The 19,353-nt window shown below is 41.5% G+C and overlaps 1 protein-coding gene across 5 annotated transcripts in view; it reads left to right on the top strand.

The window, feature by feature from the left end:
• The window catches only part of ENTREP2 (endosomal transmembrane epsin interactor 2), a 475,240-nt gene that overhangs the window by 394,592 nt on the left and 61,295 nt on the right, over nt 1-19,353 (top strand). For 2 of the 5 annotated variants that reach the window (XM_086711377.1, XM_086711380.1), the window contains exon 5: nt 19,039-19,125. The exons of the other annotated variants lie outside the window; for them this stretch is intronic. In XM_086711377.1, the coding sequence (XP_086567503.1) occupies nt 19,039-19,125 (87 nt within the window). The remainder of the gene's footprint in view (nt 1-19,038; nt 19,126-19,353) is intronic. 5 annotated transcript variants of the gene reach the window in all.

Below are 19,353 nucleotides of genomic sequence, written 5' to 3'. Positions count from 1 at the left end.
CCCATCCTAGCTGATATAAGGCATCATTTTTTGTTTTTTGTTTTTGTCTTTGTTTTTTCTTGGTTTTCTTTTTCATTTCTTTTTTGGTATAGGTGTCAGTAATACTTTTAAATTATCAAGTCCATTTGCTTCACTGTGATACATCTTGATATTGATCAACCTTTCTCAAATTTCTTATGGTACCATGTACCCTTTGCACAGTGAGTTTTCATCTTGCTTTATTTCAGCAAAGGTTTCTTAAAGTATAAATCTGAATTTTTCTCTGTTGTCTTTGTTTTAGGATAGCTGAATCTCTTGGACTGCTTTTATCCATCCTTCCTATCATTCCCTCCCCCCCCCCAATTGTTTTCATTCTTCCTTTTCCATCTCGTTTTGCTCAATTTCTCTTAAAGCTCTCTTCCCACCTTGTTTTCTGCAGTGAATATTATCTTTGTGCTCTGCTTTTGATGCGATCTTGAGCTCTGGGCAGGCCACTTCTCAAGTCTTTGCTTCTCTATCACTTTTTCCTTACTTATTCCATGAGCACTTGTGTCTTTGCTTTTAGCCCTTGGATTACAGCAACCTTCTCTGTTTGTTCCCAGTTGTCACCACAGATGTCTCTAGCTGGTTAATTACAGTGGAATTTTCAATGTGTTTCATATCTTTCTTAGATCTTTTCTGATGTGTATGGATACTTCAAAGCACAAAAGCCTATTCCTAACCTATATCAAGCATTGTGCTCTATTTAAATTGGCTTTAGCATAATGAAGATTTTATACTTCCTTCTCATAAATATAGGTACTCCTTCCTCTGAGATTCTTATAGATCTAAGTGCCCCGTTCTCTAGTTTTCTTATAATTGCTGGTGCAGTCATTTTTAATGTGATCATTACTCTTAAAGTCATTCAAGCCACGCTGTGTTGGATGACACCCCTGCAGTAAAAGGCTTTGCAGCAGGCACCTGGTGTTTCTTCTCCGCATTAAAACTCTCAGAACACACAAGGGTGGTAGGAAAGAAAGGCACTCTTGTAACAAGGAACAAATTTCTGTGGGAGCCCCTTCCTGTAGCCTACAGATGTTCTTAACCCTTAGCCAAAGGAAATGCAAAAGGGGGATATTATTTTCATTAGTTTCTCTTGCTCATATTTTTTTGGCCAGCAATTAGAGCAGGTTCACTGGTCTCTTAATAGTCTGATTTGAGGTTCTAGCTATCTGATTAGTAATACTTCATGCCTAAATTTCCATATTAAATTATGGATTATCCATACTTTGTATCTAATGAATTCAGTTTGTGCTGGGGAAATCTCATGTAATTGGTTTAGGAATCAAAGCGCCTTTGATTTTAGTTGTGTTTGAGTTAGCTGATAGGGACTTAATGAGATTGGTCTAACTACTCACTTACCATTATGCCACCCTCCTTCCCCCTCCCCCGCTACTACCCACCAATACCAGAAAGTTGTACAGGCACAATCTGTCATCAGGGAAAATGAACAGAAACCAGTCTTCTTCCTGGCTAATGAAGAATATATTTGGAATCCAGAAAATGACGCAGACACTGCTTCACTCACCCCTAAGATTGTTTTCTATGGCTTGGAGGCCTGGAAGCCCTCTGTCCCTTGGTCTCTTTCCTGCCCTTCCTGACCACTCCTACTCCTGGATTCTCTTGTTCTTCAGCAGAGAACCCCCGGGGGCACACAAGCCTCTCGGTTAGGGTATTGATTGCCTCTTAACAGGTAATATCTCATGTCCTACCAAAGTTTACTGCTCCACCCTGATAGGAGTGAGGGCAGGGCAAAGGACAGAGGCACAGAGGAGACCTAGAACTCCATTGTGCCATGCAGGGATCCCAGGATTGCAGAACCAGAGTCATGGACCGTCCTGTTGTCCAGCAGCTATTGTGTGGGTAGAGTGAGGTCAGATGGCTCTGCAGGGGTCCCTGAACAAGTCCAGTGTTGGGCAGCACTCCTCAGAGGGTCTAGTTCTCCAAGACTCAAGTTTCGGCTCCCTGATGACAGGACCTGGCTGTGGACGTCACATTATGAATAATCTGTAAAAAGGGCCTGAAATTTAGGATTTCATAAGCTATTTTTCCAAACCATTAGACAATGGTGGGCAATTTTACCTAAAGATGAAGTCTACACAGATCCCCTCTACTGATAAAATAATATCAAGGCTTTTGTAAGATAAGATGATAAAATAAATGATAAAGGATGTTTTAGTAGTGTAATGTTTGCCTTTGCCAAGCCAAACCCAGCACAAGATTGTGACATATTTCCTGATCAGTATTAACAGAATTTTTAAAAGGTTACAAAAATCAGAATTGTTAACTGGTAGAATATGCTTCATCATATGCTGATATGATATCCATCCCAGCTTTAATTCTTTCCTAGATCCCAGAATGTCATTATGGTTTTATTATAATGATATAATTCTAATTCAGAACAGAGTTAAAAATCTATTTCTTGCTTCATCTATCTGGATTTAATTTATTGAGCCATAGGAAACCAAATTACCCAAAGAAACATTATCAATGGACAAGGAGATAAAAGTTTCCCAAGAAATCAGTTATTGAATTTATGTGCTTTCTTGTCTTATCTTACAGATGGTTTACCTTTCTCTCTAAAAACGTAAAAAAAATGGGGGGTGGAGAGGGTGACAAGATAATTTAAAAAAAAAAAAACTAGGGACTTGGAAAATGGACTCATCATTTAGTATCTAATCTTCAGTAAGTTCTTAACCATGCTAAAGAAATAAAGATTATTCTGAGGATAAGTGAATGGTCAACATTTTGTGACAAAAGTCACAGCATGGACTGGCATTGTGCAACACCACACACACACACACACACACACACACACACACACCTGCTAAATGTGATGTTTCCATTTTGGAACTGGGCAGCTACATAGAGTAAGGCAGATGTATCATATCTCTGTATAGCTTTCTTCTCACCTCTGGACTTTTTTAAAGTTTGTTTACTTATTTATTTTGAGAGCAGAGAGAGCGAGAGAGTACAAGCTGGGGAGGGACAGAGAAAGGAGACAGAATCCCAAGCAGGCTCCATGCCATCAGGGCAGAGCCCATTGTGGGGCTCAAACTCATGAACCATGAAATCCTGACCTGAGCCAAGATGAAGAGTCAGACGCTTAACTGACTGAGGCACCCAGGTGCTCCTCTCACCTCTGGATTCTTAAGGGAAACACTAATGAGTCCTTCTGGCCAGGTGGGATCCTCTCAGAGATGAGGTACTATCACACTTAAACTAGCAACCATGGGACCCATTCAAGGGAATGTCTAGAAATAGTGAGTTCTCCTGGCCACTGAACACAACTCATGTCATGATGTCCCTTGAGTGGCATGTTCTGTCCCCTCCAACACCACTGGAAGCCTGCCTTGCCACCCTCCGATCTGGTGGCATCACTTTCTGTGCACGGCTGTAATACTGAGTCTGGTGGGACATCTGCAGTTACAGATCCATTTAGCATCAGTACAATTAAACGCCCTTTGGAATAATCCTATGGATCAGAGGTTCCACCCAGGAGGGCTGTGACTGATCTGTACCTGCTGAGTTAAAACAAGGTCCAGGATACTCAGCATTTGAGGTAGAAGTATTTTGAGTGATATTCACAGAAGTCCCCTCCCAGGCAGGCGGCCTTGCTGGACTGGTTCCCTCCCAGTGTCTCTTGGCACTTGTAGCCCCACTCAGGACTGGTGGATGGGCTTGCAGGTGCACCCATACCTCCTCATGCAGTCAGTTAAATGAAGGCCCAGGCATGGAGAATGCAGGCCCCAGAGGGGCTCGCTCACTGCTGGGGAGCAGGACACTTTCAGTGGTGCCAGTCCCTTGCCTTTGTCCCTCCCTTCAGTGGTTTTCCCCCAAAGTCTCCTCTTTCTTGGGAAAGTACATGGCATTTCAGGGAGATGCCTCATGCAGAGCCCTGGCATCTCATGCTCTTAACCTCCCTGCTCCAGAACCCACCTTCTGCACAAGCCCAACAGCCCTCTCCAAGGTCACTACACAACCTGATATTTTCCCTGAACCCAGCCACCCCTCAGGGAGGCTTGGCAGGGCACCCCAGTTCTCCAGCCCAGGCATTGTCACCTTGGGCTTACTTGTCCAGCTTCTACTCCCACCAAGCCTGCTGTCTGGCCTCAGTTGGACTCCACTGTGCAACACCACCCTTCTCCCTGTCCTTGAGACATATTCACCATCTCAAGGAAACAGGGACCAGTGCTCAGGCCTCCTGCACTCACTTTTCCTAGCTCCTCTCTGGCTGGTTGGCCCATACTCCCTGCACGGTGTGTGCTCTCTCCCTGACTGCACCCTGACCAGCAAGACCCGCAGACCTTGCCACGAACCCTGTGCCTTATGCCTTAAACTCATGGTCACCAGCCTCATCCAGCAGTCTGTGCTGCTCAGCACTTCTCCTGCCTTCCTCCTCTGGCCATCCCATTGCTCAGCTCTGAAATCTCCTCAGTATTAGTCAGGGTTCGCCAAAGTAACAGAACCAGTGAGATGTGTGAAGCAGTACACACACATGCACGCACGCATGCACACGTATACTATACACACAGACACACATATACACACTATATGTATATTTATATATGTATATGTAGACACACATATATAAACACAGAGACAGAGAGATACCTTAAGGAATTGGCTCATGTGATTATGGAGGCTGACAAGTCCAAAATTGCAGGGTGAGCCAGCAGCCTGGAGACCCAGGGAAGGGCCATCACTGAGTTCAGGTCTGTAGGCCATCTGTCTGTGGAATTTCTTCTTGCTCTGGAGAGGTCAGTCTTTCATTCTCTTTATGCCTTCAACCGATTAGATGAGGCCCACCAACATATTGGAAGGCAGTCTGCTCTACTCTGAGTCTGCTGATGTAAATGTTAGTCTCCTCTAAGAACACCCTCGTAAAAAAATCCAGAATGTTTGATCTCGTATCCAAAGACCACTCCAACCAAGTTCACACATAAAATTAACTATCACATCCTCCTCCACCCTGGTCCAAGTACATTTTCTGTCCCCTGCATCACACCATCATACATCGATGTTAAAATTGCACAACTGATTGCGTCACCACTTGCTTTTAGGGCAAAGCTCTAAATCTTGAGCGTGTCTTACAGAGTCATTATCTCCTCTCTGGCTTCATTTTTTGTGACATTCTTGCCTCTCCCCTTCCCTGCAGTCACACTGGCTGCCTTTAGCCTCCAGGACACCCCTCAGGGGTCTCTCTGCACCATAGTCTTGGCACACAATGCTCTCTGGTCCAGAACATTCCTTCTCCTCATTTTGGTGAGCTTATTCCTCCCCACCCTTCATCTTTCACCTTCCCCCTCAGACTAGCCCTGGCCATCCTTGTGCTAAATTCTCATAATTCCTTGTACTTTATTTTCCCATGAAGCTATCACAGATTGTAGCTATGCATTTGTGTAATTTCTTTATTAATACCTGCCCCCTCTCCAGACTATAAGCTCAGTGAAGGCAGAATGGTATCTTTGCCTTACTGTGGCTTCCAGAGAACGACATGGCATGACCAGCACTCTGTAAATGTTTCTGAAATCAATGAGTTTTTCATTCATTCATTCAGGAAGGTTTGTTTAAATATTTTATTTTTTTAATGTTTTTTTTTTTTGAGAGAGAGAGAGAGAGAGAGAGAGAGGTGGGGGAGGGGCAGAAAGAGAGGGAGACAGAGAATCTGAAGCAGCCTTCAGGCTCCAAGCTGTGAGCACAGAGCCCAACATGGGGCTCGAACTCAGGAACAGCGAGATCATGACCTGAGCCAAAGTCAGACACCCAACCAACTGAGCCACCCAGGTGCCCCGAAGTGGTTTTTTTTTTGACGTTTATTTATTTTGGAGGGAGAGGGGAACAGAGGGTCCAAAGTGGGCTCTGTGCTGACAGCAGAGAGCCTGACTGATACAGGGCTCAAACCCACGAACCGTGAGATCATGCCCTGAGCTGAACCAACTGCCCTGAGATCATGCCATGGCTTAACCAACTGAGCCACCCAGGCACCCCCTCATTCAGGGAGTTTTTTAAGCATCTTTTTTTTCATGCCTGAGTTGGACATCAGATGTGCAGAAATAAATAAAAGGCAGACTCTTCCCACCAGGTCTAATGGGGAAAAAGTCACAAGCACAATAGCAATTTCAGTGCACTATCTTATTTCCACTGTGAGAGGAAATAAAAAATATTAAATTATAAAAGAATTTTCAATCCTCCACTCTGTCCTAAGGGAGGGCCATTATTTTGCTGAGTGGCCTGATGGATAAAGTGTTAGGTATACACAGGAGATGGAGGTGGTTTAGCTATAAGGACAGAATTGGTGGCACCTGGGAAACTGAGGGAGTAGGAAGATAGGAAAAATATTTTGGATTCTGTCACTGAATGATACCAAGCACACCCAGCTCTAGGTGCAGTGATAATGTGACCACAGGCCCCACCTAACCCTAACTGAAATAACTGAATGTCTATAAAAATAGATGTGTTCGTTCTCCAGAAAGAACCAGCAGGATAGCTACAGTTATAGGTATAGACATAAATACAGATATATGGAGATTTATTATAAGAAATGGAGACCAAGATGTCCCATGGTCTGTCATCTGCCAGCTGAAGTACCAGGAAAGCCCCTGGTAAAATTCAGTCCAACGGCCTAAGAATCAGTGGGGAGGGGGGATGGCGATGGTGTAAGCTGTGGGCTGAGTTTGAAAGTTCAAGAAGCAGGTGCACCAGAATCCAAGAGCAGGAGGAGTGGAGAGAGAGAATTCCTCCTTTCTCCCCATATTTGTTCTATGCGGGCCATCAGTGGATTCGATGATGCCCATCCACATAGGTAAGGATTATCTTCTCTACTGAGTCTACTGATTCAAATGCTTCTGTCTTCTGGAGACACCCTCACAGACACTAGAAATAATGTTTTACCAGCTTTCTGGGCATCCCTTAACCCAGTCAAGTGTGCACATAAAATTAACCATCACGATAGGGAAAAGCCTGCATCACAGTGGACATTAAGGGTATCAACCCATCCTTTTTAGAAAGTTCCAGAATTTTTTGCCAGGTATATTGCGTGCAAGACCAAAACAAAGACAGATAGGGGGGCACAGCTCACAACTGAGCTTACAAACTCATCTCTGTGTGATCTTCCTGGAGGTCACTGGAAGCCATCTTCCACACTTTAGGAATGTATCCTAATTTTTTTTAATATTTATTTATTTATTTATTTTGAGAGAGAGAGAGAGAGAGAGAGAGCAGGGGAGGGGCAGAGAGAGAGAGAGGGAGAGAATCCCAAGCAGGCTTTGCACTTTCAGCATGGAGCCAAATGTGGGGCTCAAACTCACGAACCATGAGATCATAACCTAAGCCAAAACCAAGAGTCAGATGCTTAACCAACTGAACACCCAGGAGCCCCAGAATGTGCCCTAATTTTGAAGAGCCAGGACTGATAGGCGAGGTGGTTGGTGGGGCAGATGTGGAAGCAACAGTGGTGACAAGGGGTATTTTAGACCCTCACCATCTCCATAGGCTGCACTCCCATTGTTTGAAATGGACAACAGACATTTTTAAGGTCTGATGCAATGTGCTTTGTAAACACAGCTTCAGGATTCCACCACCACCCAATTCCACCTAGATTACTGCCCTTGAGCCTTCATCATGTAGATGTTCTGGAGTCACCACCAAGGGATGTGCTTGCTGCCTTTGGAGTCCTTTGGCTGTTGTGGTGAAAGCAGGATTACAGGCAGCTTCTTAGGGAGACACCAAGACTGGGGTCCTATGCCACACAGGTGGATACCTCTCCACCCCCCACACTGGGACCCAGAGTCCTTGGCACATTCAGATAAGGAACCACAAAGAGTTATTGGCCCAGTTCCTTCCTCTGTCTGCTATAGGATTGCTTCAGTGCTAGCACAGACTGGATTTAAAGATCTGAGGGGAGCATTCTGACAAGGGCGAGCAACACACTGTCTGGGACAGTCGCAGCACAAGTAATAATAGACAACCTTTTCACTCGCAAGAGTGTCCCAGTCACTCTGGTGTCCAAACAAAATCAAGGACTACAGGAGGAGCACTATTGCTTTGTCTGGGGGCAAACAGACTGGTGGAAATGCTAAGGATTGATATAAATGAACGGGAGGAGACAGCGTGGGGACCACTGTTGGAGATGAGAGGCTATTTCTAACGCCTTTAGTTATTTCCAGGGCTCTAAATTAATATAGGGATGCTCGGAGGAGGAGGGTGTGAAGAGGAAAATAAGCAGTATGGGAAATTTTTCAATATAATTCAATGATGAGGCCATTTGAAGGAATGCACAAAAATGGCAAAAGGGAACATGAATGCACAAAACTACTTATAACGAAGGAAGGAGCCAGATGCAACTTTTGAGTTCAGGACGTAAGTTCACTGTCTCAATTGTGGTTCTGGCTACACAGGTGTATGTGTGTGTCGAAACTCATCACATTGTCCATTTAAAAATATGTGCACTTTATCGTATGTCAGTTACACCTTAATGCATCTGTTAAATGTCTTTGTGACAGGTTAAGCGAGTAGGGGAAGACGAAAAGGATTAAAGCAAAGACAGGGAAGGTAGAGACGGGATGATGCAGGAATTCAAAGATGAGTTCAGGGCATTTGACTTGATCCAGAAATCAATAAGCAACTGGTTGCCGAAACTTGGGGAAGAAATGACATAATCCTGGCAGGGCTGAACAAAAATGTGTTTGAGCCACAGTAGAAATGGGCGAGTTGACAGGGTCACAGGACAGAGTGCATTTGACTTAGGAGCAGAAGGGAGGAGAAGGAAACCGCTCAGCAGAGGAATAATGTATAATAGTTTACATTGGGCTCCAGTAGGGCTTTTCTGGGTGGTCATCCTCTGTGAACTAGTTTGCAGTCTGTTTAGATCTACCTCACTGTTGTTTTTTTTCCACACATTGTCCCAGCTCCAGTGAGGTCTTAAAAGGCAGACTTTATCATTTACATTTCAGAGACGAGAAAATGGCTCCAGAGTATGCAGGGACTGAGCTGTGGTCTCCTAACTGGTGGTGGATCCAGATTTCTGTCTTTCATGCCCAGTCTGGTGCTTCCTCCCCCACCACAACCATGATCTGCTCAGGAGGAGGCGGACACAGAGCAGCAACAGGCACAGGGTCATTTCTGTTCAAACAGAGATGCCCTAGGCAGACCCTGCACTGTTCTTCTGCAGGCACAGGAACTGACCCCTCTGCCATGCAAACATTAGGAGCAAGTTCAACATATTGGAACATCTGAGAATAATGTAGCGAATACCATTCAGACGGGCCCAATCTTATTAGATTTACAAAATTTGCTTCTAATATTTCTAAAAATAAGACATATGTTATTATATATTATTACAAACCCAGCTGAGTGACCCCGCCCCAGCTATGGCTCCCCACTCTCTCTGTCTGAAATTAGAAGGTGCCCAGGGTTAGTTTTGCCATTCCCATACACGTTCCATACTTCACAAACATTGTAGCCAAAATGTGACATAATCAGTACCATAAGCAGTTTTCTGTCTTCACCCACCATCATGATGTTTATCCATATGGATATATGTAGCTTTAATTCTGTCTTGTCAACTTCTGCATAGGTTTGTAAAACCCTAATATTCTGCAACTCACTTATCCGGTTCATGTTAACGGACATTAATATGTTTTCAGGTTTTCGCTGTCACAACAGTAATAGAATGAAAGTCACGCACTCATCAACGTGCGCTCATGGGCTAGATTTCCTCTAGCATGCATACTGTAAGGGTGCAGTGATGTGCACCTGCGCTTTTACAGGACATTTCCTATTTCCTTGCAAAGAAATTGCACCTGCCTGCTCTTACGTCCGACGGAGGAGATGTCTTTGCTCGGTCCATGTCCTTGCCAAGAATTCTTGACATTCAGACTTTTTATATGATCATTTCCTATTTGTATTTTTCACCAGTGAACTGCCTGTTTTGTCTGTTTGCCTGTTGGGTTATTTGTCTTTTGTTCCAAATGATACCCTTAGTCATAAAAACCTTGCATGCAGTCTGTGACTTGTCATTTCGTTATGTTTTGGATGGCATTTGTCAGAAGTTTTCAGTTTGAATGCAGTCAAATTCTTTTCTAAATGATGTGTCCTTTTTGTGTTGCATTTAAGAATTATTTTCCCCTCTGGCACAGAAAAACTCTGATTCTCCCAGGATAAAATATAATACAGTTCAGGGATGCCTGGGTGACTGAGTCGGTTGAGCGTCTGACTTCGGCTCCGGTCATGATCTTGCGGTTCATGAATTTGGGCCCCACATTGGCATTTGCTTCTCTCACTGCAGAGCCTGCTTTGGATCATCTGTCCCTCTCTCTCTCCATTCCTCCCTGTTTGCACTGAGTCTTTCTCTCAAAACTAAATAAATATTAAAAATTTTTTAAAATGTATAATACAACTGTATTATATATTGTATATATTGTGTCATTGTAAGTATTTATTTGAACATTTAAAGTATCAGTTTAAAATCAGTGAAATTTGGGGGTGCCTGGGTGGCTCAGTGGGTTAAGCATCTGACTTCGGCTCAGGTCATGATCTCACGGTTTGTGAGTTCAAGCCCTATGTTGCACTCTGTGCTGACAGCCTAGAGCCTGCTTCAGATTCTGTGTCTCCCTCCCTCTCTACCCCTCCCTTACTTGTGCTCTCTCTGTCTCTCAAAAACAAACATTATAAATAAATAAATAAATAAATAAATAAATAAATAAATAAATAAATAAAATCAATGAAATTTGGGTGCCCAGGTGGCTTAGTTGGCTAAGCATCCAACTCCTGATCTTGGCTCAGGTTATGATTTCATGATTAGGGTGTTCGAGCCCTGCTTTAGGCTCCTGTCAGATGGTGCGAAACCTCCTTGGGATTCTCTCTCTCATCCTCTCTCTCTGCCCCTCCCCCATTCGCACTGTCTCTCCTCTTTCTCTCTCTCTCTCAAAATAAATAAACTTGGGGTGCCTGGGTGGCTCAGTTGGTTAAGCGTGCAACTTTGGCTCAGGTCATGATCTCATGGTTTGTGGGTTTGAGGCCCGTGTCGGGCTCTGTGTTGATGGCTCAGAGCCTGGGGCCTGCTTCGGATTCTGTCTCATTCTCTCTCTGCCCCCACCCCCACCCCACCTTGCTCCCTGTCTCTCTCTGTGTCTCTCAAAAATAAATAAATGCAATAAATAAATAATAAACAAACTTTAAAAAATAGAATTATTTTCCCCTCTGGAGGTCATATAAATATCCTATTTTTTTTTCCTGTAAGTTTTGAAACTTGGCTTTTCATATTTATTTAATCCATTAATCCACTGGGGTTTAATGATGCATTTGTTATGAGATATGGATCTAATTTTATTTTTTACATATAATCATCAGTTACTACAGCACCAGCCTGTGCCATTTATTTGTATGGTCATATCAAAGACATCTATTTCTGAGGTTTCTTTTCTTTTTCATTGGTGTATGGCTTGCCTCTTTGTCAATACCACATCGTATTAAGTGCTCTTTATTAGTCTTATATCTAGTAGAATAAGCCCCCACTTTGTTCTTCAAAATTGTCTGGGCTATTTTTGGTCCTTTGTCTGCCTTCCCTTTCCTCTCACCACCCCCCGATACAAAAAAAAACAAAAAAAGGTTCATAACTGCATTGCATTTTTAGGTTAATTAAGTCAGAATGGTCATTTTTACATATATCTCCATTTATTTAGCTTTCTGTTATGTTTTTCAATAAAAATTATATAAATTTCAGTATACAGTCTTGATCATCTATTGTTACATATGTTCCTAGATGTCATATAGTTTTGTTGCTGTTGGAAAAGGAGAAAATTTTTAAATTACATTTTCTGATTTTTAGATTTAAAAATGTAATGCTTATTTATATTTGAGAGAGAGAGAGACATATGCAAGCAGGGGTGGGGCAGAGAGAAACGAAGACAGAATCTGAAACATATCCAGGCTCTGAGCTGTCAGCAAAGAGCCACACTCAAGGCTCCAACTCACCAGCTGCAAGATCATGACCCGAGCCAAAGTTGTTCGCTTAACTGACTGAGCCACCCATGGGCCCCTCTGATTTTTAGATTTTTATATAGAGAAATCCATGTGCTTTTGTTCATTGATCTCACATCCAGTTACTTCCCACTCCATTTGCTCCAGAAGTTTGCCTGTTTGGTATTGTTTGGTATTTTCTATTTAGAAGGTTATATTGTTTGGGAATAACTTTGCTTCTTTCTTTCCAATCTTTACATTTATTACTGATTTTTCTTATTTTTTCTTGTCTTCCAGAACTGGCAAGGACTTCTGGTACATTGTTTTAAAGTTTTTATTTTAATCACCTGGTGCTCATCCTGACATGTGCACTCCTTAATCCCCATCCCTTGTTTCACTCATACCTCCTCTGGTAATTATCAGTTTGGTCTCTAGAATTGAGTCTGTTCCTTGGTTTGCCTCTCTCTCTTTTTTCCCCTTTGCTAATTTGTTTTGTTTCTTAAATTCCACATGTGGGTGAAATCAAATGGTATTTGTCTTTCTCTCACTGACTTATTTCACTTAGCATTATACGCTGTAGCTCCATCCACGTCATTGCAAATGGCAATATTTCATTTTTTATGGCTGAATAATATTCCATTGTATGTATATACTATGTCTTCTATATCCATTCATCAGCTGATGGACATGTGGGCTGCTTCCATATTTTGGCTATTGTAAATAATGCTTCTGTAAATGAGGTGTATTTATATCCTTTTGAATTAGTGTTTTTGTATTCTTTGGGCAAATAGTCAGTGGTGCAATAGCTGGTTTATAGGGTAGTTAGTTCTATTTTTCACTTTTTGAGGAACCTCTATACTGTTTTCCAGAGTGACTGCACCACATGGCATTCCTACCAACAGTGCAAGAGGGTTTCCCTTTCTCCACACCCTCACCAACACCTGTTGTTTCCTGTGTTGTTGATTTTAGCTATTCTGACAGGTGTAAGATGATATATCATTGTAGTTTTGATTTGCATTTCCCTGATGGTGAGTGATGTAGAGCATCTTTTCATGTGTCTGTTGGCCATCTGTGTGTCTTCTTTGGAAAAATGTCTATTCGTGTCTTCTGCCCGTTTCTTAATTGGATTATTTGTTTATTGGGTATTGAGTTTTGTAAGTTCTTTATTTATTTTGGATAATAACCCTTTATCAGCTATGTCATTTGCAAAATTTTTCTCCTATCCTATAGGTTGTCTTTTAGTTTTGTTGACTGTTTCCTTCATTGTGCAGAAGCTTTTTATTTTGATGTAGTCCCAGTAGTTTATTTTTGCTTTTGTTTCCCTTGCCTCTGGAAAAATGTCTAGTAAGAAGTTACTATGGCCCATGTCAAATAGGTTGCTGCCTGTGTTCTCCTCTAGGATTTTGATGGTTTTCTGTGTCACATTTAGGTCTTTACTTCATTTTGAATTTATTTTTGTGTATGGTGTAAGCAAGCGGTCCAGTTTCATTCTTTTGCGTGTTGCTGTCCAGTTTTCCCAACACTGTGTGTTGAAGAGACTGTCTCTTTCCAATTAGATATCCTTTCCTGCTTTGTTGAAGATTAATTGACCATTTAATTATGGGTTTATTTCTGGGTTTTCTATTTTATTCTCTTTATCTATGTGTCTATTTTTGTGCCAGTACCATACTGTTTTGATTACTACAGCTTTGTAATATAACTTGAAGAAGTCTGAAATTGTGATGCCTCCATCTTTGCTTTTTAAAGATTGCTTTAGCTATTTGCAGTCTTATGCTTCCATACAAATTTTATAATTTTGTTCTAGTTCTGTGAAAAATGCTTTTGGTATTTTGATAAGGATTCCATGAAATGTATAGATTGCTTTGGGTAGTATAGACATTTTAACAATATTTGTTCTTTCAGTCCATGAGCATGGTATGTCTTTCCATTTCTTTATGTTGTCTTTAATTTCTTTCATCAGTGTTTTATAGTTTTCAGAGTACACACCTCTTTGATTAGGTTTATTCCTAGGTATCTTATTATTTTTGGTGCAATGGTAAATGGGATTGTTTTCTTAATTTCTTTTTCTGATGCTTCATTATTGGTGTATAGAAATGCAATAGATTTCTGTACAGTGATTTTGTATCCTGTGACTTTACTGAATTTATTTATCAGTTCTAGCAGTTTTTTCGTGGAATCTGTCAGGTTTTCTATTTATAATATCATGTAATCTGCAAATAGTGAAAATTTAACTTCTTCCTTACCAATTTGGATGCCTATTCTTTCTTTTTGTTGTCTGCTTGTTGAGACTAAGACTTCCAGTACTGTGCTGAATAAAAGTGGTAAGAGTGGACATCCTTGCCTTGTTCCTGACCTTAGGGGAAAGGCTCTTAGTTTTTCCCCATTGAGTATGATGTTAGCTGTGAGTTTTTCATATATGGGCTTAATTATGTTGAAGTATGTTCTCTCTTGACCTGCTTTGTTGAGGGCTTTTTATCATGAATGGATGTTGTACTTTGTCAGATGTTTTTTCTGCATCTGTTGAAATGATTGTGTGGTTCTTAAACTTCCTCTTATTAATGTGATGTATTCTTGCATGTTGTTGAGTGGAGATTGAGGCAGCAGGCATCCTTGTCTTCTTCCTGATTTTAAAGGAAATGAACCCAATAATTAAGAATAATATATTCAATAACATTTGTTGAAAATTTCTGGTACTAAATAGTATTTGCCAGGTTAAGTTTATTACCAGTTTGCTAAGAGTTTACCACTATAGAGTTTCAGGGCGCCTGGGTGTTTCAGTTGGTTAAGTATCTGACTCTTCGTTTTGGCTCAGGTCATGATTCTACAGTTCATGAGTTTGAGCTTGGGATTCTCTCTCTCTCCCTCTTTCTTTGCCTCTCTTTCTCTCAGAATAAATTTTAAAAGATTTATTAAAAAAAGAGTTTTAAAAAATTTAGCAAATGCTACATCTCTTGAGATGAGTATGTATGCATGTGTTTTCATATACATACATATACATATACATTTGAATATACAAGCACACACACATATATATATATACACTGATCTCAATAAGATACAATGCTCAGACACAGCATTTGCTAAGACTTAAAACTCTAATGTGTATTTAATATATTACATAAATAAATGTGAATGTATATCACTCATATATATATAACTTGATTCTGTTGATATAGTTAATTACATTAATGAATTTCTAAAGTGGAACCATTCTTGCATTTCTGGGGTAAAACTCAGTCACACTGTTTTCATATGATTATGAAAATCCACTTTGCTTACATTTTATTAAGGATTTTTCATTATTACTCATGTCATATTCCTCCTTCTTGAGATAATCTTAGTATATTTTATTTTTCTGGAAGAATTGTCCATTTTGATTAGATTTTGAATTCACTGATATGTGAGTACTGTGCTTATAATTATGTCTCTATTAATTTCTCATCTTTGTAATTTATTCATTCTCTTTCTTTTGTTATTCAGCCTTGCCAGAGACTAACCCATTTTATTAGTTTTTTTTTCCTCAGAGAACAAACTTTAGGTTTATTGATCCTGTCTACTGTTACTTTCTTCAAATTTCCATAATTTCTGCTTCCATCTCCATTGATTCCTTCCTTCTTAATTCCTTTTCCTTTTTTTCCCTTCTTGTATTGTGTGTTTTGTTAATAAATTTCAATCCTTCTTCATTTCTCATATAAGTATGTAAGATTTTAGTGTCCTACCTGCATACTCCAAAATTTGCTGTCTTGTCATTTTTTTTCAGTTCCAAGGATTCTCTAATTTTCATTATGATTTATTTTTCAATCCTTGAGTTTCTTAGCAATATATTCTGAATCGTGCAGATATGTGGAGGGTTTTCTTGCTTCTCTTATTAATAGCAAATGTAATTGCTCTGCAGTCAGGTAACTAATGTGCCTATGTTTTTGATGTTAGTTTGCTGAACTTCACTTTGTGCCCAAGTTTGTGTCAAGTCTTTGTAAAAGCCCCACATATCATGTTGGGTACAGGTTCTGGTATGTGTGTATTAGATCTGGCATGTTCAGCTCTTCGTCCTTACTAATTGTCTGTTGGACATGTTGACACAGGTGGTGTTAAAACCTCCACAGCAGTGGTAGATTTGTCCACGTCTACTCCCAGCTGCTCTTGGTTTCTGTCTTCTCTCTGCTTGTTCGCATCTTGAGAGGCTCCTCTTCTCCCTCCAGAATCATGACCTGATTCTGGGTTCTAATACAAATGTGCTTCTGGCATTTAAGAAGTGTCTCCTCTGGCCAGATAGGAAAAGAGACATGCCTATACCTTTAAAGAAATGCTAGAAGATAGTGAAGTACAGATCAGAAATGTTACTTCTGGTTATAAATAGTTCCAAGTACACAAGAGGCAAAGGTTAATGAGATCATTTCAATTACTTTTGCATATGATTTGTATTTCCCACGAGTCCCTCCATTCCTTTTAACTTCATCTTGATCTCCCTGGGCCTCTAATCAAACTACATTCTCTCACCCTTAACCTTGAAGTTGAGGGTTAGGGGAAAGGGCGGCAAAGAAGCAGCCATGGGGCAGAGCTTTAGGGACACAGAAAACTTTCAGAACAATGAAAAGTGGACAGACATAAAAAATTTTTTCCCATCAGTCGAACAAAAAGTGCAACAATATAGGAGCAGTTTAGAATACCGAAGTGTAGTATTGGGTCGGCACCCAATAATTTTTGGTGCTATTTTTTCCTGAAGCTTTCATGGATGAGGCTTAAAGGTCCTCTGCTGAAATTATGTCTCGGACCTGTGTTTTCAGTCGGATGGAGGCACTCACATGGCCAGCCATGTATAATAATCACAACCAGAGTTGATTGAACCTTGCCGTGTGGCAGGCATTGCTCCAAGCACTTCACATTTATGAGCTAATTTAACCTTCACAACAGCCCTGTGAGGTGTAGATATTGTTATTCCCATTTTACAGATGAGGACACTGAGGCACAGTGAAATGAAACAACTTCCCAAGGTCATGCAGATCATAAAGGTGGAGCCAGGATGCCTGGCCAGGCAGTCAGCTCTGGACACCCAGCTCTCACTGCCATCTGCAGGGGACAAGTAGACCTGCTACCCAGGACCATGGCCATGGGACAGTGAGCACACATGCTCAGAACAAGCTGAGGCCCAGTGGGGGGAAAAAAAAATTGCTTTGTAAATTACCAAAAAATTAAATTATGCTCACTCTGCTTTATGGTCAGTGCCTTAAAAAAAATCCTTTGAAAATTGATAAACCACAAATTCATGTACTACGTGAGTGATAATACTCTTGGAACAGAATTTTTTGTGATGCATAAGTTCCCTCTCCCAAGCAGGCCAGGTGAAAGGCCTTAGCATGTTGTATATTCTGCCTCTGAACTACTCTGTGAAGAGAAGTTCTTGCTTTACAAAGCAAAGCATTAGGGCTCCCAGCATAAGGTGTCTCTAGTTCTGACAGACTCCTGGTGAAGTCAGTGTATCCCTTCCTTGCCAGCTGAGTAACATGTCAGTGAAGTTACCCTGCAGTTCCATTCTCCTGAGATGCAAGGAATAAACTGTCATTTTGGTACACAGGGAAAAAATGATCCTCCACGAAATCAACAGTGACACGCAAGTGATGAATGACTCATGGGGATCTCCTAGGGAGTGAGGACACATCCCAGATCTCAGGGCCAGTGCCTATAACCAAGTCGTATCTGCAGATGTCTTCATTCAGGAAATCGCAATCTTAACAAGTTCTCATTTGCAGATTTTTCTTGAAGGGTTATGACTGTCTTATTTTTCCATTGAAAATAATGCCTGAAATAAGGTCTGCTACATTTTCTGAATCCTGAATATTTCCCCATTCATCTAAATGAGTGGCATTTTCTTCCTTTCTTTTCTTTTCTTTCTTTCTTTCTTTCTTTCCTTCTTTTCCTTCCTTCCTTCCTTCCTTCCTTCCTTCTGGCTGTCAAGAGATTAAAATATTTTTTTATAGTTTCTGTATTTATTTTGAGAGAGACAGTGAGCATGAGTGGGGGAGGGGCAGAGAGAGAGAATCCCAAGCAGGCTCCACACTATCAGCATGGAGCCCAACGTGGGGCTTGAATTCAGAAACTGTGAGATCACGACCTGAACTGGTCACACTTAACTGACTAAGCCACCCAGGCACCCTGGCTATCAAGAGATTAACTTTAACTATAGAGCTTTCATTTATAAATACTTGTAATCAATTTTTTTTCTACTTGCTAAGTAAGAGATTCCAAGACATTTTAAAGCAACTAAAAATTTAATTAGCATTAGAAAGTAATGCAAATGTGGGTCATTATTATAAGTGTTAAATACCTGGAAATGCTTCATAATGTTCATAGGTGAGTTCACAGCTACCTAAGAGTTGGCCTGTGGAGATATTGGTCTCTCCAAGGATGTCCCCATGGCGATGAGGCAGAGAGGAGGATGGAGAGAGCAGCAGGACAGGGAAGCAGCATAAATTTTGTTCAGCTGCCTGCAGGCATCCTTTGCAGACTTTAAACTGGGAGGGACAGGAAAAGGTACCCAGGAGGCTCTTGGAGGGACAGGAACTGGTGCCAAGGAGGCTCTCAGAGGGGGCACTGCAGATGGTGGGAGAGGACCCTGGGGAATTGGGAGGCCCCCAACAGTCTGAGGACAGGATGAAGGCTCTGCTGAGGGACAGGCAGAGGACAGATTCTGGGGACCTTGCTAGACACCATGGAAGATTTGGACGTGGGGGTGCAGGACAAGTGGAATCAAGGATGACTCTAGGATTTTAGCTCCACCAACAGCACAGATAGCATTTTGGTTAAGCGAGAATAAGGGACGTTGTAGAAAGGCAAGGGGGCCTGTGTTCCTCTTATCCTCTCCACTCCCCCTATTCCTTCTCCCCCCACAGATTCTGTGGTGCCTTGGTAATGGGGTGCCTACTTGTTTCCTCTCTCCTCCCCACTGCCCTGCACCTGTTGAGACCTCACTGCCCTTCCCTGAGGATGTGGCCCTCTGTGTACTTACCGTGATGTAGGACTTTATGTGTCCAGAGCCCCTCATCTTCTGACCTCCCTCTTCAGCTGGACCCCCTCCAGATGGCTCCGCAGCCACTCTCCATGGAATATAACAAGAGAGGCACCAAGTGGATTAATATGGTGCCTACCCAGGTAAATGACTCAATCGGTTACTGTCCTTCATAATCAAAATGAATTCAATAAATAATGATGGAGTAACAATTTACTGCTTTGATCTGATCCCCATAGTCCAGGCCTCATGACTGTGTAGATTTATAGGGCCAACTAATTGATTCCTAAAAGATTTCCTTTTAAGCAGGCTCGAATCTAATTGGTCTTCAATTCCTAAGCAAAAGAGGTACATTAAGAGTACTTTCATGA

The sequence above is a fragment of the Puma concolor genome, chromosome B3 (genome assembly GCF_028749965.1).
Source record: "Puma concolor isolate L17-30 chromosome B3, mPumCon1.1.hap2, whole genome shotgun sequence".
Taxonomy (NCBI): Eukaryota; Metazoa; Chordata; class Mammalia; order Carnivora; family Felidae; genus Puma; species Puma concolor.
The sequence above is the reverse complement of the archived record's forward strand: the minus strand, read 5'-3'. Positions and strand labels throughout refer to the sequence as shown.